Raw genomic sequence first — 14,223 nt, forward strand, 5'->3', positions numbered from 1 at the left:
TCAATTGTAGAAAGTTTTGGCTCTTAATTCGTGGAATTAATCCCTTTAGCTCCTAAAAGCTGAAGAGATTAATTCATAATCCTTTTAGCTCATAATTCGTGCTTTCTACAGCATCAGCTTTATTGCCTAAAGGCACAGAGGTGCGAACAATGTGTACCCAGGTCTCTTAATCAGTTCATTATACGGAAACTATTTTCAATATAATAACCAAGAGGAAATAAAAAAAGTTCACTACATAGAAACCTTCACTATATGGAAGTTCGTTAAAGAGAGGTCCGACTATATACCATAATATCATATTTGCCTCAAATGGATTTTTTCTGTCACATTGACCTGTTAAAATGACCACAGAACTGGAAAGATGGAGAACCTAGTTAAAAGTGAGGTAGTCAGGGAAATGATATCGTTAGTAACAGCAGGTTTGTTTTCCAAAAATATGTCATCTGGTATAGTAAAATAAATAATTTCCACTTATATTCTGCACCAGGGCAAGGGAAGGTACAATTTCATCAAAATTGTTTTTCTCTCTTAACAAGCACATAACTTCATTTTTAATTGTTTTTGTGTGCTATACTAGGGCAATGACTATGAGCTGTTCTCACTTGTTGTATAAAGTGACAGATCTTCTGGATTCAAAAGAAAAAAAGTATGATTTTGAAAATGAAAAATCCAAATGCCCATAAAATTTTTCATGGCAGAAAGCACTGATCCTGTGGAAGTAGCCATTGTCAGTGATCTGTTGTCAGGAAAATGGGAAATATATTTTGTGAAAAAGATAAGCAGAATAGGAGCAAGGTATGTCTATCAAGGGCAAAAGTTGATGTTGTAGAGTAGCTGTCATTTTTTAAGGACACAAAAAAGGTGATATTTTTGTATATGTTGGTGCTAATGATGTTGAGAGTAGGAGATCTGAGGTTTTACATAAGTACGTAGCAGTGTTGAGAAATAGTCATGATTTAGGATTAAATTTGAAGGGAGTCTGCAATTCTGATAGGAGGGAGTGCATGATGGGAGGCTTGTCAATCAATTTGGCCCTTCTGAGACTGTGCAAAGCTCATGGGGTAGAATGTTTCTCCGCATGGTCTGTGCTTGCTAACAGGATATGCTGTTTTTGCAGAGATAGAATACACTTAAATGTTTTCAAGAATATTTAAGGGGTGCAAGAATATTTTCACCAAACTAACTGAACATTGCACTTGCCACCCACATCAACTGGGTGCACTGCCATAGGTATAAGTGAAAGTGATTCTTTTATTGCTTCTATGGGACATGTAGCAGCATGGAAAGCAAGGTGTCTGGGATTACAAGACCTGCTGGGAGTTCTCATGGACAAAAAAATACATGGGCTGCATTAGTTAGGGTTACTAAGAGAAGAAAAAAGTGCTTGTATAGTTGTGTGTACACTAATGCTAGTAGTACAGGCAACCCCTGTACTTTCATTCAGCCGTTAGATCAAGGCATTATATCCACCTTTAAAACTCATTCCATCAGAAAATCGTTAAAATGGATTTTAGAAAAAATTGATTCCGAATCTATTGAAGTAATGGAGGCATGGTAACATTTCTCAGTTGTGGACTGTATCAGAATCGTAGCTTTATCGCTGAAAGAAGTAAAACTGTGAACATTAAGTTCATGTGGAAAAAATGTATGGCCAGAGTCAATTCATTCAGGAAATATGATCGAACGGGCAGAAAACGGAATCGGTGCAATAGTAGAACTTGCTGCGTCAGTAGGAGGGGGAGGTTTTGATGATATTAGCATTAGTAGAGGCATATGATGCAAGAAAGCAAGCTTATTCAGCATCAGCCAAAAAAAAAAAACACAACCACTACTCCCATTTCACCCCTCCGTTCGTTCGAAATACCTGTCCAGCTGAGCCTTAAATTTGTTTAGGCTATCAACTTCAACAACAAGTGATGGAAGTCTATTCCACAAACCAACTGCCCACTGGCTAAAGGCAAATTTCCGCACATCTATCCGACATCCATCCTTCCTCAATTTGAATTTATGCCCTCTCAGGTGATTATTCTGAGCAAGAGGAAGAATCCCATCGGCATTGAGCATGCTCAAGCCATTCAAAGCCTTATACACCTCTATCAGATCACCTCGCCGATGCCTAGTCTCCAGACTCTGTAATTTGCAAAACTTAAGCCTTTCTTCGTAAGAGCAACCCTTTGTTCCATTCACTAATCTTGTTGCCCTTCTCTGTACTCGTTCCATATGACTACTGAAGCCCTCGTGGGTAGCAAGTTGATAGAATTTCCCTCTTCCCCACACCGGCTGGAAAAGACTCGAGTTCGAATCCTGTTGTAAAGGGAGGAATTTTTATGGATCTTTTTCACAATGTGGCTAAGTCAGTCGAGCTCAGGAGGGGGTAACATGGTTTTTTCCTCTTGTAAACTCAGGTTTTTTGTCCAGCAAAACAGAAAATTGACCTCAGGACACGCAGTTTATACACAATATACACAGAGTAACATGGCCTTAGTCGCCGATGCTCCTAAAAAAGTTAAAAAAAGATATGATTACTGATGACATTCAAGAATTACTGGTAGAAAAAGTAGCTGGCATAGTGGATTTGGTGCAAATGGCATTGGAGGTAAAATAAAATCAATTCAGATGATGATATCGCAGATGAAAATTCTAAACATCCAAATTTTACACTAAAAAGCATAGGGGAAGGCATAAAGTTAGCTGAGCAATTAGAATCTTATTTTTTGAATGAAAGGAGCCCAAAGTTCAAAAGGGAGCTTCAAAAATGCTTAGTTCCATATGATGAAATTTACAAAGATTTATCAAGAAGCAAACAAATCCAGATTACTGATTTTTTGAAGAGAGCAGAAGATACATGAAATCTAGAATGGTGTATTTTTGTTAGTTTTGTTAACATTTTGTTAGCTTTTGGAACTTAACCCCCCTTCTTGTACTCTTTCTTAGTCCCGTATAACACGATTTCTAACAACAGGACATTTTACAGGAACTTAATAACCATGTTATATGATGGTTACTTGTATAGTAAAAACAAATTTGATGAGTTACTGTTCAGGTGATCAAACAGTGACATTGTAGAGTTATTAGAGATATGGTGCTACTCAGATATAAGTGGTGCAGAATTTGAATATGGTGAGTGTAATATATACAATGACAGGATGATGTGGAGGAGTGATCTTTTTGGTTAAGAAGCACATTGAATCTAAGGCTACTCAGATATAAGTGGTGCAGAATTTGAATATGGTGAGTGTAATATATACAATGACAGGATGATGTGGAGGAGTGATCTTTTTGGTTAAGAAGCGCATTGAATCTAAGGCAGTGGCACCCAGTTGATGTGAGTGGCCAGTGCAATGTTGTGTTAGTTTGGTATGGCATAAGCATTGGGAAAAAAAAAAATGAAAGTAGGATTGTGTTACAGGCCAAAATGACTATGATAAGTATAATGACCTGTTAAAATGATAGAATGTCTTTTAATGAGAGTTTTAACTTTCCAGATATTGAATAACTTTTTCTCTGTTTATTGGATGACTGGTTTCTACAGTCATCCAATACACCTTATAGAAGCACCAAGAAAAAGTAATACTCTTGATCTGATCATTAGCAGTAACTTCTCATGCATTAAACATATCCAGATGAACCATTAGGTGCAGTGAGCACAATATTTTGATGTGAGATTTACTTAAAGATATAACTGCAGCGAAGGATAAAGGGAAGGGATTTTATTATTGTAAAGGTGACTACTGTGGTTGTAGACAATTTTTAAATTCCATTCACTGGGACCAACTGATTTATCAAGTGCAAATCATAAATGGGAAGTAATCATAGAAGCTACAAGCTTTTTATGCCAAGTAAGAGATATTGTTCAAGGTTTAGATCTAAATGGATGTCAGATGAACTGATGAGACTGGCAGAGAAGAAAAATGCATGGGATTATTATAATTATCAGGGGACACAGAAACTTACAGTTAGTACAAAATAGTCTGCAGTCAAGTCACCAAGGAAAATAAAGTCATTGACTAAGAGTGCAAAGAAAAGTGGCAAATAATTCTTTACTTGTGTTAACAGTAGAAGGGAAGAGATGAATGGCATAATTATTGCTAATCCTGTTCAGGTTGCTAACAAGCTAAATAAATGTTTTGCATCTGCATTCTCCTGTGAAGAACTTTTTAGTGATTAGAAGTACACCAAGTTATAACTAAATGTGAGCTAAATGAATTTGTGATAACTGAAAAGAAAATGAAAAAGAAATTGTAACTAAAAGTAAATGACACCGGGGGCTGGTGGGATCTATCCAGTATTAAAAGAAATAGCAGAAGAGGTAAGCAAATGTTTGGCTATAATTATGAGAGTATATTTTTGGAGGTCCCTATAGATTGGAGATGTGCAAATGACTCCCCAGTTATTGAAGGGTGAAGTAATTATAAACCCGTAAGCTTGACTTCTATTTCAGAGAAAATAATGGAGTTCCTGTTTGAAGAAGTAATTCATGGCCATCTAGACAGTAATCAGAGTGTGGATTTGTTAAGAGTGATCTTGTTTAACCATTCTGATTGGCTACTATGAGTAGTAATAATAGAACTAAATGCAAAAATTTGACATGTACTTTGATTTCAAAATAACTTATGTTCCACATGAAAGACTGCTCTACAAATTGTATCAGTGTGATATTAGGGGAGAGTTACTGCTATGTATAAAGGGATGGTTGGGTAGGAGAAGACAGAGTAGTTATCAATGGGCACTGCTCTTCATGGACTAATGTTATTAGTGCAGATCTCTAGGGTTCAATGCTGGATCCAGTTTTCAATATTTGTCAGTGATATTGATGAAGGTATTTTAGACTTAATGTCTAAGTTTGCAGATGGTACAAAGGTTAGCAAGGTGGTTAATGACAGTCATTAGGGTGAGCTACTGCAACAAGATCTAGGAAAATTGGGTCAATGTGCTGAAAAATAGCAGTTGAAGTTTAACATTGACAAATGAAAGGTACTGCACATGGGTAGCAGTAACACCAGAGTAAATTATCAACTCAGGGTAGTGGAGAATGAAAAAGACCTGGGGTAATTGAGCAGTCAGACAATTCTCTGAGCAGTGCAGATATGCTGCCAGCACAGCCGATGGGGGTTTTGTCAACGATATACAGGAATTTTGTTGGCAGGGATAATGAGGTGATTATCCCTTTGTATAAGGCCATGATTAGGCTGCATCTTGAGTACTGTATACAGGCCTGGAGGCCTCACTTTAGGAAGGATGTAGATCTGCTGGAATGGATACAGAGAAGGGCAACCAGATTAGCGAAAGGAACAAAAGGGTGCTCTTACCTAGAAAGGCTTCAGTTCTGCAAATTGCAGTGTCTTGAGACCAGGCACCTGCAGAAAGATCTGATTTAGGTGTTTAAAGCCTTGAATGAATTAAGCTGAATGTTAATGGTATTCTTCCACTTTCTGAGACTATACACAACAGGGGGCATAAATTCAATTGCTAATGCTCCTAAAAACCAAATAACAAACAACTTTGCTAAATTCAAAATCAAAGACAGTTCACATCAAATAACATCTTTACAGTTGTTTTGAGTTATTGTTAACAAGACTACAGACCAGCTATTGTCTGATGAGGGACCAGTGAGTTCTGAAATAGGCTATCTTAGGAGTGTCTCATCTTTTAAACAAATGGCTGATTAACCTTTTGCTAATGCCATCTGTTTGAAAGTCATGCAATACCAGACAATTCATAAGGGCAAAAAGTTTGCTCTGCTGTTAGAATTAAGACAACTGCATTATCTAATTTTAATGTGTTTAAATCCTGTTGGCTGCAATAGCAGTTGAAAGGACAAGATAGTCCTGCAAACCTCCTTACAAAAAAAAAGAATTTATAGAGTGGGTTCAAAGAAGGGCTACTGCTTGGTGAGGAACACTTAAATCATTGAAGAGGCCTCTGGAGTCAGGAACACTGATTCATTTATAATGCTACTAAAACACTGACTCAAATCAATAAAATACCTTTATTAAATAAATATACTGACCATATAAACTGTATTATTTTATTAAAATAAAATAAAAAAAAGGTGATATTATAACAAGAATGAAAAATAAAAGCACTAAAAAGATGTTTAAAATTACTAAAAACCACTAAAACCGTAGCTTTCGACAGCAGCCACCTTCATCAGCAATAATGGTTACGGGTTATCCAACAATCTATATATGTACACCTATATGTCAACAACAGGTACGCAACACGAGCTATGGCACTTGCGTTCGGTCCACTTCCCGTGCGTTGGAACCAGAAATGGCACTGGAACGAACCATTCCAAAATGTTCGTCTCTCCCTAGGATAAGGGCTTCAAAGAGTGAATGAATATGACAGCCCTTATCCCTATTAAGACTATAGCATCCAGACAAACATATCCTTAGCCTCTCTAACCATTTTCGGTTCCAAAAACGATGCGCTTTATCTACAATCACGGCTTCTTTAGTCGTAATATCATGCCCAGTTTCCCAGGCATGTTCAGCTATGGCTGAACCTAACATAATTAGCCGTCTTGAGGACCCTATCATGCTCCTCCAGGCGATAATGCAGCCTATGTTTCGTCTCCCCCACATAACATTCCCCACAATCCGGACGCTCAGTTTCATATACAACCCCACTAGTGTCATTAGTTGCAATGGGATGTTTAATTGCAGACATTACAGTGCGCAGTCTCCGGCCCGGAAGTGGCACACAGCGTATCTGACATGAGTGCAATATACAAGCGATGGGTTCCAAGATTCCCGGATAGTAGGGGATGTATGCGGTGGCAACAGGTGTAAAAACATCCCTATGACTGCTACTAATATCTCTTAAACATCCCTCAATAATGCTCTGGGGGTAACTGCACATTACTAGGTCAGCAGTAACCCATTTGGTCTCATCGTCCCTCTCCTCAGATGAAGAGCAATGGACCCCCACCCTACCCATTAAGGCCTTGGCTACACTATTTTTGTGGCAACCGACTTTAAAACTGGACAGTTTTAAAGTGTGTATTGGCCGCGATACATCGGCTTTCTCTATACACATCTAGGAATGGAAGGACCTCTCCCAGCTTCACCTCTGAGGTAAACTGAATGTGGGGTCAACCATTATTTAACCAATTAAGTACTTCAGTTTCATATCCCCTTTGTATTATCGTGAAGATATGAAACTGAAGTACTTAATTGGTTAAATAATGGTTCACCCTACATTCAGTTTACTTCGGAGGTGGAGCTGGGTGGGGCCCTTCTATTCCTAGACGTGTACATGTATAGAGAAGGCAAATGTGTTGCGGCCAATACACACTTTAAAACTGCCCAGGCTGATTGACACAAAAATAGTGTAGTCAAGGCCTTAATTGAATTGGTAGTGTGGGGTCCCATTGCTGTTCATCTGAGGAGAGGGATGACGAGACCAAATGGGTTACGGCTGACCTAGTAATGTGCAGATACCCTCAGAGCATTATTGAGGGATGTTTAAGAGATATGAGTTGCAGTCGTAGGGATGTTTTTACACCTGTTGCCACCACATACATCCCCTACTATCTGAGCATCTTGAAACCCATCACTCGTATATTGCGCTTGTGTCAGATACACTGTGTGCAGTTTCCGGGCCGGAGACTGCTCACTGTAATGTGCGCAATTAAAGATCCTATTGCAACTAATGACACTAGTGGAGTTGTATACGAAATTGAATGTCCGGATTGTGGGGAATGTTATGTGGGTGAGACGAAATGTAGGCTGTGTGATCACTTGGGGGAGCATGATAGGGCCCTCAAGATGGCTGATTATGTAGGTTCAGCTATAGCTGAACATGCCTGAGAAACTCTGCATGGTATTACGACTAAAGAAGCCGTGATTGTCGATAAAGTGCATGGTTTTTGGAACCGAAAATGGTTAGAGAGGCTAAGAATATGTTCGTCTGGATGCTATAGTCTTAATAGGGATAAGGGCTGTCGTATTCATCCACTCTTTGAAGCCCTTATCCTAGGGAGAGACTAACGTTTCGGAATGGATCGTTCCAATGCCATTTCCAGTTCCAACACACGGGAAGTGGACCAAACGCAAGTGCCATAGCTCGTGTTGCATACCTGCTGTTGATGTACAAATGTATAGGTGTTCATATATAGATTGTTGAATAACCTCTAACCATTATTACTGATGAAGCGGTTGCTGCCGCCGCCGAAAGCTACGGTTTTAGTGGTTTTTAGTAATTTTAAACATCTTTTTAGTGCTTTTATTTTTCATTCTTGTTATAATATCATCTTATTTTATTTTATTTTAATATACAGTTTATACAGTCAGTATATTTATTTAATAAAGGTATTTCATTGACTTGAGTCAGTGTTTTAGTAGCATTATAGATGAATCACAGGAACAGTTAAAACCATATGAAGAATGGTTTAAGAGTTGCAAAGTGTAAAGCTTGGGTCATCATCATCAGCCATTTTCAATCCACTGCAGGATGAAGGCCTCTCCAGCAACTTTCCAGTTCCTTCTGTTTTGAACATTGGCCATCCATTTACTACCCAAAAACTCATGAATTTCATCTATCCATCTCCGCCTTTGTCTTCCAGGTTTTCTTCTAGCTCCTCTTGGGTACCATTCTGTTATTTTCTTAGTCCATCTGTCATCATGTCTTCGAGCTATATATCCTGCCCAAGACCATTTTTAGTTCTTTAGTTTTGATAAGAATGTCCTTTACCTGAGTTTGCTGCCTAATCCATGTGTTTCTCTTCTTATCTAACAGTCTGATTCCCAATATAATTTGTTCCATTCTTGGCTGTGTAGTTCTCAGCTTCTCTTCCATTCGTTTGGTGAGTGCCCAAGTTTCACTTCCATAAGTCATGGTGGGGAGTATACATTGATTCATTATTTTACGTTTCAGACAAACTGGGATATTGCTCTTCAGTATGTGACTATATTTCCTGAATGCTATCCATCCAAAATTTATTCTTCTCTTGACTTCCAGCCATTTATCATTATTACAGCTAATAACTTGTCCCAGATAAGTATATGACTGCACCTTTTCAATTACTGCTCCCTCAATCATTATTTCCCTTTCCGTGGCATACTTGTTCATCATTACTTTTGTTTTAGCCATATTCGTCTTTAGTCCAAAATCCTTACTAACTGTGCATAACTGACTAAGATTTTCCTCTAATTCTTTTGGATCGTGGCTTATAACCACAATGTCATCTGCAAATCGTAAATGGTTTAGGTACTCTCCGTTCACATTGACTCCTTTCTGCGACCAGTCTAATCTTCTGAAAGCTTCCTCAAGGGCAGCAGTAAACAGCTTCGGAGATATTGTGTCTCCTTGTCGAACCCCTTTCTCGATTTTAAATTTGCTACTATCTTTGTCTAGTCTAATAAAGGAGGTAGGACTCTCATATATTTTCTTCAAAATCATAATATATGGGGTATCTATGCCTTGTCTTTCCAGTGCCCGAAACATTGCCTTATGCTGTATAGAGTCAAATGCCTTTTCATAATCCACAAATGCCAGGCATAATGGTGTTTTATATTCATTTGCTTTCTCCATTAGCTGTGATATTACATGAAGGTGATCCATAGTTGAGAATCCTGTCCTAAAGCCAGCTTGCTCTTTCGGTTGATTCCCATCAAGTATTCTTTCTAATCTGTTAGTAATGACCCTTGTGAACAACTTGTAGATGTGGGATAACAAGCTAATTGGTCTATAATTTCCAATTTCTGATTTATCTCCTTTCTTATGCAGCAAAACTATGATTGCATTATTCCACTGCTTAGGCGTCACCCCTTTTCTAATGCACTTTGTGAAGAGTCTTGCCAGTTTTTGTGTTATGTCTCTTCCTCCCAATTTTAACAACTCTACAGTAACTTCATCTTCGCCCGGAGCTTTCCGATTCTTCATTTTCTTCAATGCATGTTCTACCTCATCAGGAAGAATACGGGTATGTCGTATGTGTTGCTACTTTGCAATCCATCTTCCCCACTGCTGGTATCATTCCCTCGCTCCTTGTATAATTCTCTATAGTAGTCTTCTGCTATTTGAATTATGCTTTCTCTGCTGTTTATAAGTACACCATTGCTATTCTTCAGTTTCAGTATCATTTGTCTTTCTGTATTAATGCTCATGGCTGCTGATTTAAATCCTTTGTTTTCCCTTAATGCTTGATCTACTTTTCTTGTGTTAAATCTTCTTATGTCCTCTCTGAGTCTCTTTCTAATGGCTTTGCATAACTCAGTATACTCAAATTTTCTCCCTGTCAGTGATTTTCTTGCTCATCATTTGTCATCTTCGGTTCATCATGACAAGTGTTTCTTGACTAATTTTTTCTTCTTTGGATTTCTGTTTCCCTATAGGTTTCTTGGGCTTTATCACTTTCAGAAAGTTGTAATATTCCTCGTCGATATCTTGGTCCTGAGCAGTCTGCAGAAGCTCAAACTTGTTTTTAAGTTCCAGTACATACTGCTTTTTCTCCTCCTCTGTTATCTCAAAGACCTTTGTATTATTTACTCGAGTCAGTTTTTTCCTTTCCTTTCCTACATCTATATCAAGTGTACATCTTACCATTCTGTGATCACTTCCAACATTTACCTTATTCAGGACGGTAACATCATTCACAATATATCTTCTGTTAGTGAGGATGAAGTCAATTTCATTAGTTGTTAAGCCATTTGGACTCTTCCATGTCCACTTTCTGTTCACCCTTTTCTTGAAAAAAGTGTTCATTACTGACAGTCCTTGAGATTCTGCAAATTCCACAAGTCTTTCACCTCTTTTATTTCTTTCACCAATTCCAAAATTTCCTATAGTTCCTCTTTCTGCACTGTTTTGCCTTTTTCCAACCTTAGCATTGAAGTCCCCCATAATAATAGTGTAGTTGGTTTTCTGCTCATCTAGAAGACTCAATTTCGGTGTACATGTCTTCAACCTCTTCATCATCATGACTCGATGTTGGTGCATAAATCATTATAATCTTTAGCTTGTACCTTTTAGAAATCTTGAGTATTAGCCTTGACACCCTTGGTGATGTACTTTTGAATTCCAAAATGTTTTTAAAATCTTTATGGACCAGAAACCCAACTCCACCTTCACTCCTTTCACTGTTTCCATTGGTGTACAGTAGATTTCCACTTGATAAACTTATAAGTGATTCATTTCTTCTTCTTGTTTCAGCCGAACCGATGATATTCCAATTCACATTTTCTAATTCCTTTTCCAGCTCTAATATCCTGTCTTCACCGATGAGTGATCGTACGTTATAACAGGCCAAGTTCAGTTTCCGTAGCTTGGGTACTAGGTATCTTAGGGAAAGGTACCCAAGTCCATAAGTTCTGAGGGGATGGGTAAAGTGACTGATGGAGGGATATGTTCTTACTAGAAGGTGAACCAATAACCAGAGGATACAAATACTGTGCTGCCACTTTATTAGGTACACCCCTGCTATGCACACAAATGGTTTGTACCGCAACATTGAAAGTCACATGACCGCAGTTGTGGATATAAATGCAGCAGAACAACGTTTCTAGTATCAGTTAAGCGTACAAACTGTAGCAAGAATGGGGAAAAGGAGTGATCTAACGGACTTCGAACGTGGCATAGTAGTAGGTGCAAGACATGCTAGACAAAGCATCTCTGAAATGGCAGTTCTCCTGAACTTTTCACGCATCACAGTTTCAAGGGTGTATTGAGAATGGTGCAACGAACAGAAAATATCCTCTCTATGGCACTCCTGTGGAAGAAAATCGCTTGTTGAGAGAGAGGTCATGGGATGGCTAGAGTTGTTCAAGCAGACTGCCACAATGTTGCACATCACATCAGAATGTGACCTTGAGCGCAGAACAAAATATTGCAATGGGCCACTAGTTGCACTTTGTCGCGAATGGGCTACAACAGCTGACGGCCACGTCACATACATTTGTTATCAATGAAGAACAATAGAGCACACCTGTGGGCACAGCAACATCAGCACTGGACTATCAAGGATTGGAAAACAGTTGCTTGGTCTGACGAGTTGAAGTTCCTGGTGCATCATGTTGATGGAAGGCTCAGAATTTGGCGAAAACAACATGAACCCTGCATTTATATCCATCATGTCTGACGGCTACTGTGCAAGGTGGTGGGGGCAGTGTTGTGTGGGGAATGTTTTCTTGGCAAATGTGGGATCCATTGATACCCATAGATTCATGTCTGAATGCCATATCGTACCTAAACATTGTTGCTGACTAAGTTTGTTTGTTATTTGGTTTTTAGGAGCATTAGCAACTAAGGCCATATTTCTCCGGGAATATGCGGTGGTCATTCCCTGACCTTTCCGCATCCTCCGTATTTGGTAGTGACGGGCTCGAACCCCGGTCTAATCAAGAAGCGTGTGCTATGCACTGCTGCTCCTTCCCACCTAGCTACGGAGGCGCCAATGCTGCTGACTAAGTGCATCTGTTCATGTTGACAGTTTATTCTCAGTCAGATGGTTACTTCCAGCAGCATAATGCGCCGGCGCACGAAGTCCGAATCACTATGGAATGGTTCCAGGAACATGACAATGACTTTTCTTTGCTGCATGGCCTGCTCAGTCCCTGGATCTCAATCCTATTGAACACCTTTGGGATGAGCTGGAAAGGGCTGTTTGCTGCAGGCCTACACCTCCATCGAATCTCAAGGAACTGCATGATACTCCATTCCTGCACAACATTTTCAGCATCTTGTTCGATTCAGGCTGTTTTGAAGACTAAAGGAGGCTTAGCACACTACTAGGTAGGTGTACCTAATAAAGTGGCAGCACAGTGTATAAAAACTTGGGGATTAACAAAGAATGGATTTTCAAACGTTTACCTTTGGGCAGCAGTGTTGTAGAACATTGGAATAAATTAGCTTATAATTTTGCCAAGGTGCGGGAGTTTAGCAAAATTCATGGCAAAATGGATGGGCATATGTGGTGATGAGGGAAGTGACTGGAAAGGTGTTTTCTTTTCTTTTTTTTCCTTTTTTTTTTTGTGAATTGAGACTTGAATTTATTAGGCAGTTAAAATAACTGAGGATGAGAATATATATAAATATATATATATATATATATTTTTTTTTTTTTAACTGATAATACTGTACTTATATAGCCCCATTGTTTGTATTCACATTTATTAAGTTTCTTTTTAACGTGTTTTGACACTACCTGAGTGTTGAGATGTATTTGATGGTGAAAGGAGTGACAGTGCTGTGAAAATAATTAATTAATAAAAAATAAATAATTGATTTATTATGGAGATATTAAAGCTAATGACTTTCTATGTTTTTTTTAGCACAGCTTGTCTTTGGAATTTCCTTCTTATTGCTTCCTGTACCCAATCATGCTCAGTGGTATTGTAAGTTTCTTTTTTGGAGAAGATAGTGTGCAAGAAAACTCTTGCTTGCAATATAATACTAGAGAAGAAGGTGAATGGGTTTTGGTAGATGTATCAGGTAATATGCCAGTTAGAATTTTTGGGATAACTTATGACAGTAATATTTTGGTTTCATTGATTGATTTAAATTTTAATTGTTCAAAGTGAGAAATTATTGAGTTTATTAATTTGAGAATAAACAATGTCTAACTGCAGGAATAAAAGATTTTTCACATCTGTATGATTATAGTTCATCCAATTCTTATTGTAAATTCTAGGATTAATCCCTTGTTAACTAGGAATATACAGGGTGTACCATTAATGCTGCTTAATCAGTCCAGAAAATTATTCCATTGCCAAAAATAAACCAAAAATGTTTGGAATGTTTTTTTTTATTCCAGCACTCATTTAATAAGTTATTTGCAATTAAAGATTGTCGAAGTGGCATCTGGGCTGTTTATTTGCTTTCATAATGTGTTGAGTACCAGAATAAATAAATAAAAAACAAAAGACCATAGTATTCAAAGAATTGAGTTCATGAATGGCAAGCAAAAAGTAACAATATTTCATTACACTTCATGTGGCAGTGTATACTGTACAATATTGAAATAGCATATCTGGATAGACGGTCAGCTGCTGAGAGGTAGGGTTCACTCCTACAGCATATGTTCAGAATGTTTTTCTGCATGCTGTAGCAAGCAGCAAGATCACATCGCAGGTTGCCATGTATCTTCAGTAAAACAGTAAACATCCATAGTGATAATAGCTGCATGAAGCCATGCCAAAAAAATCTTCCAAACTGGAAGGTGAGTCAGTGTAAATTTCTACCTTTAAATTGCTTCCAAGAAATAACCCAACAGATTTATAT

At 38.2% G+C, this 14,223-nt stretch overlaps 1 protein-coding gene across 2 annotated transcripts in view; it reads left to right on the forward strand.

Annotated features, from left to right (window-relative positions):
• LOC150078879 (uncharacterized) overlaps positions 1-14,223 on the forward strand; it is a 57,004-nt gene that overhangs the window by 22,860 nt on the left and 19,921 nt on the right. Inside the window, exon 2 of one of the 2 annotated variants that reach the window (XM_090382732.1) lies at positions 13,275-13,434. In XM_090382732.1, the coding sequence (XP_090238858.1) occupies positions 13,323-13,434 (112 nt within the window). In that variant the 5' untranslated portion in view covers positions 13,275-13,322. The remainder of the gene's footprint in view (positions 1-13,274; positions 13,435-14,223) is intronic. The other variant, XM_090382733.1, reaches the window with a different exon arrangement.

Source organism: Mastigoproctus giganteus, chromosome 10, assembly GCF_048544385.1.
Source record: "Mastigoproctus giganteus isolate SK-2022 chromosome 10, ASM4854438v1, whole genome shotgun sequence".
Classification (NCBI taxonomy): domain Eukaryota; kingdom Metazoa; phylum Arthropoda; class Arachnida; order Uropygi; family Thelyphonidae; genus Mastigoproctus; species Mastigoproctus giganteus.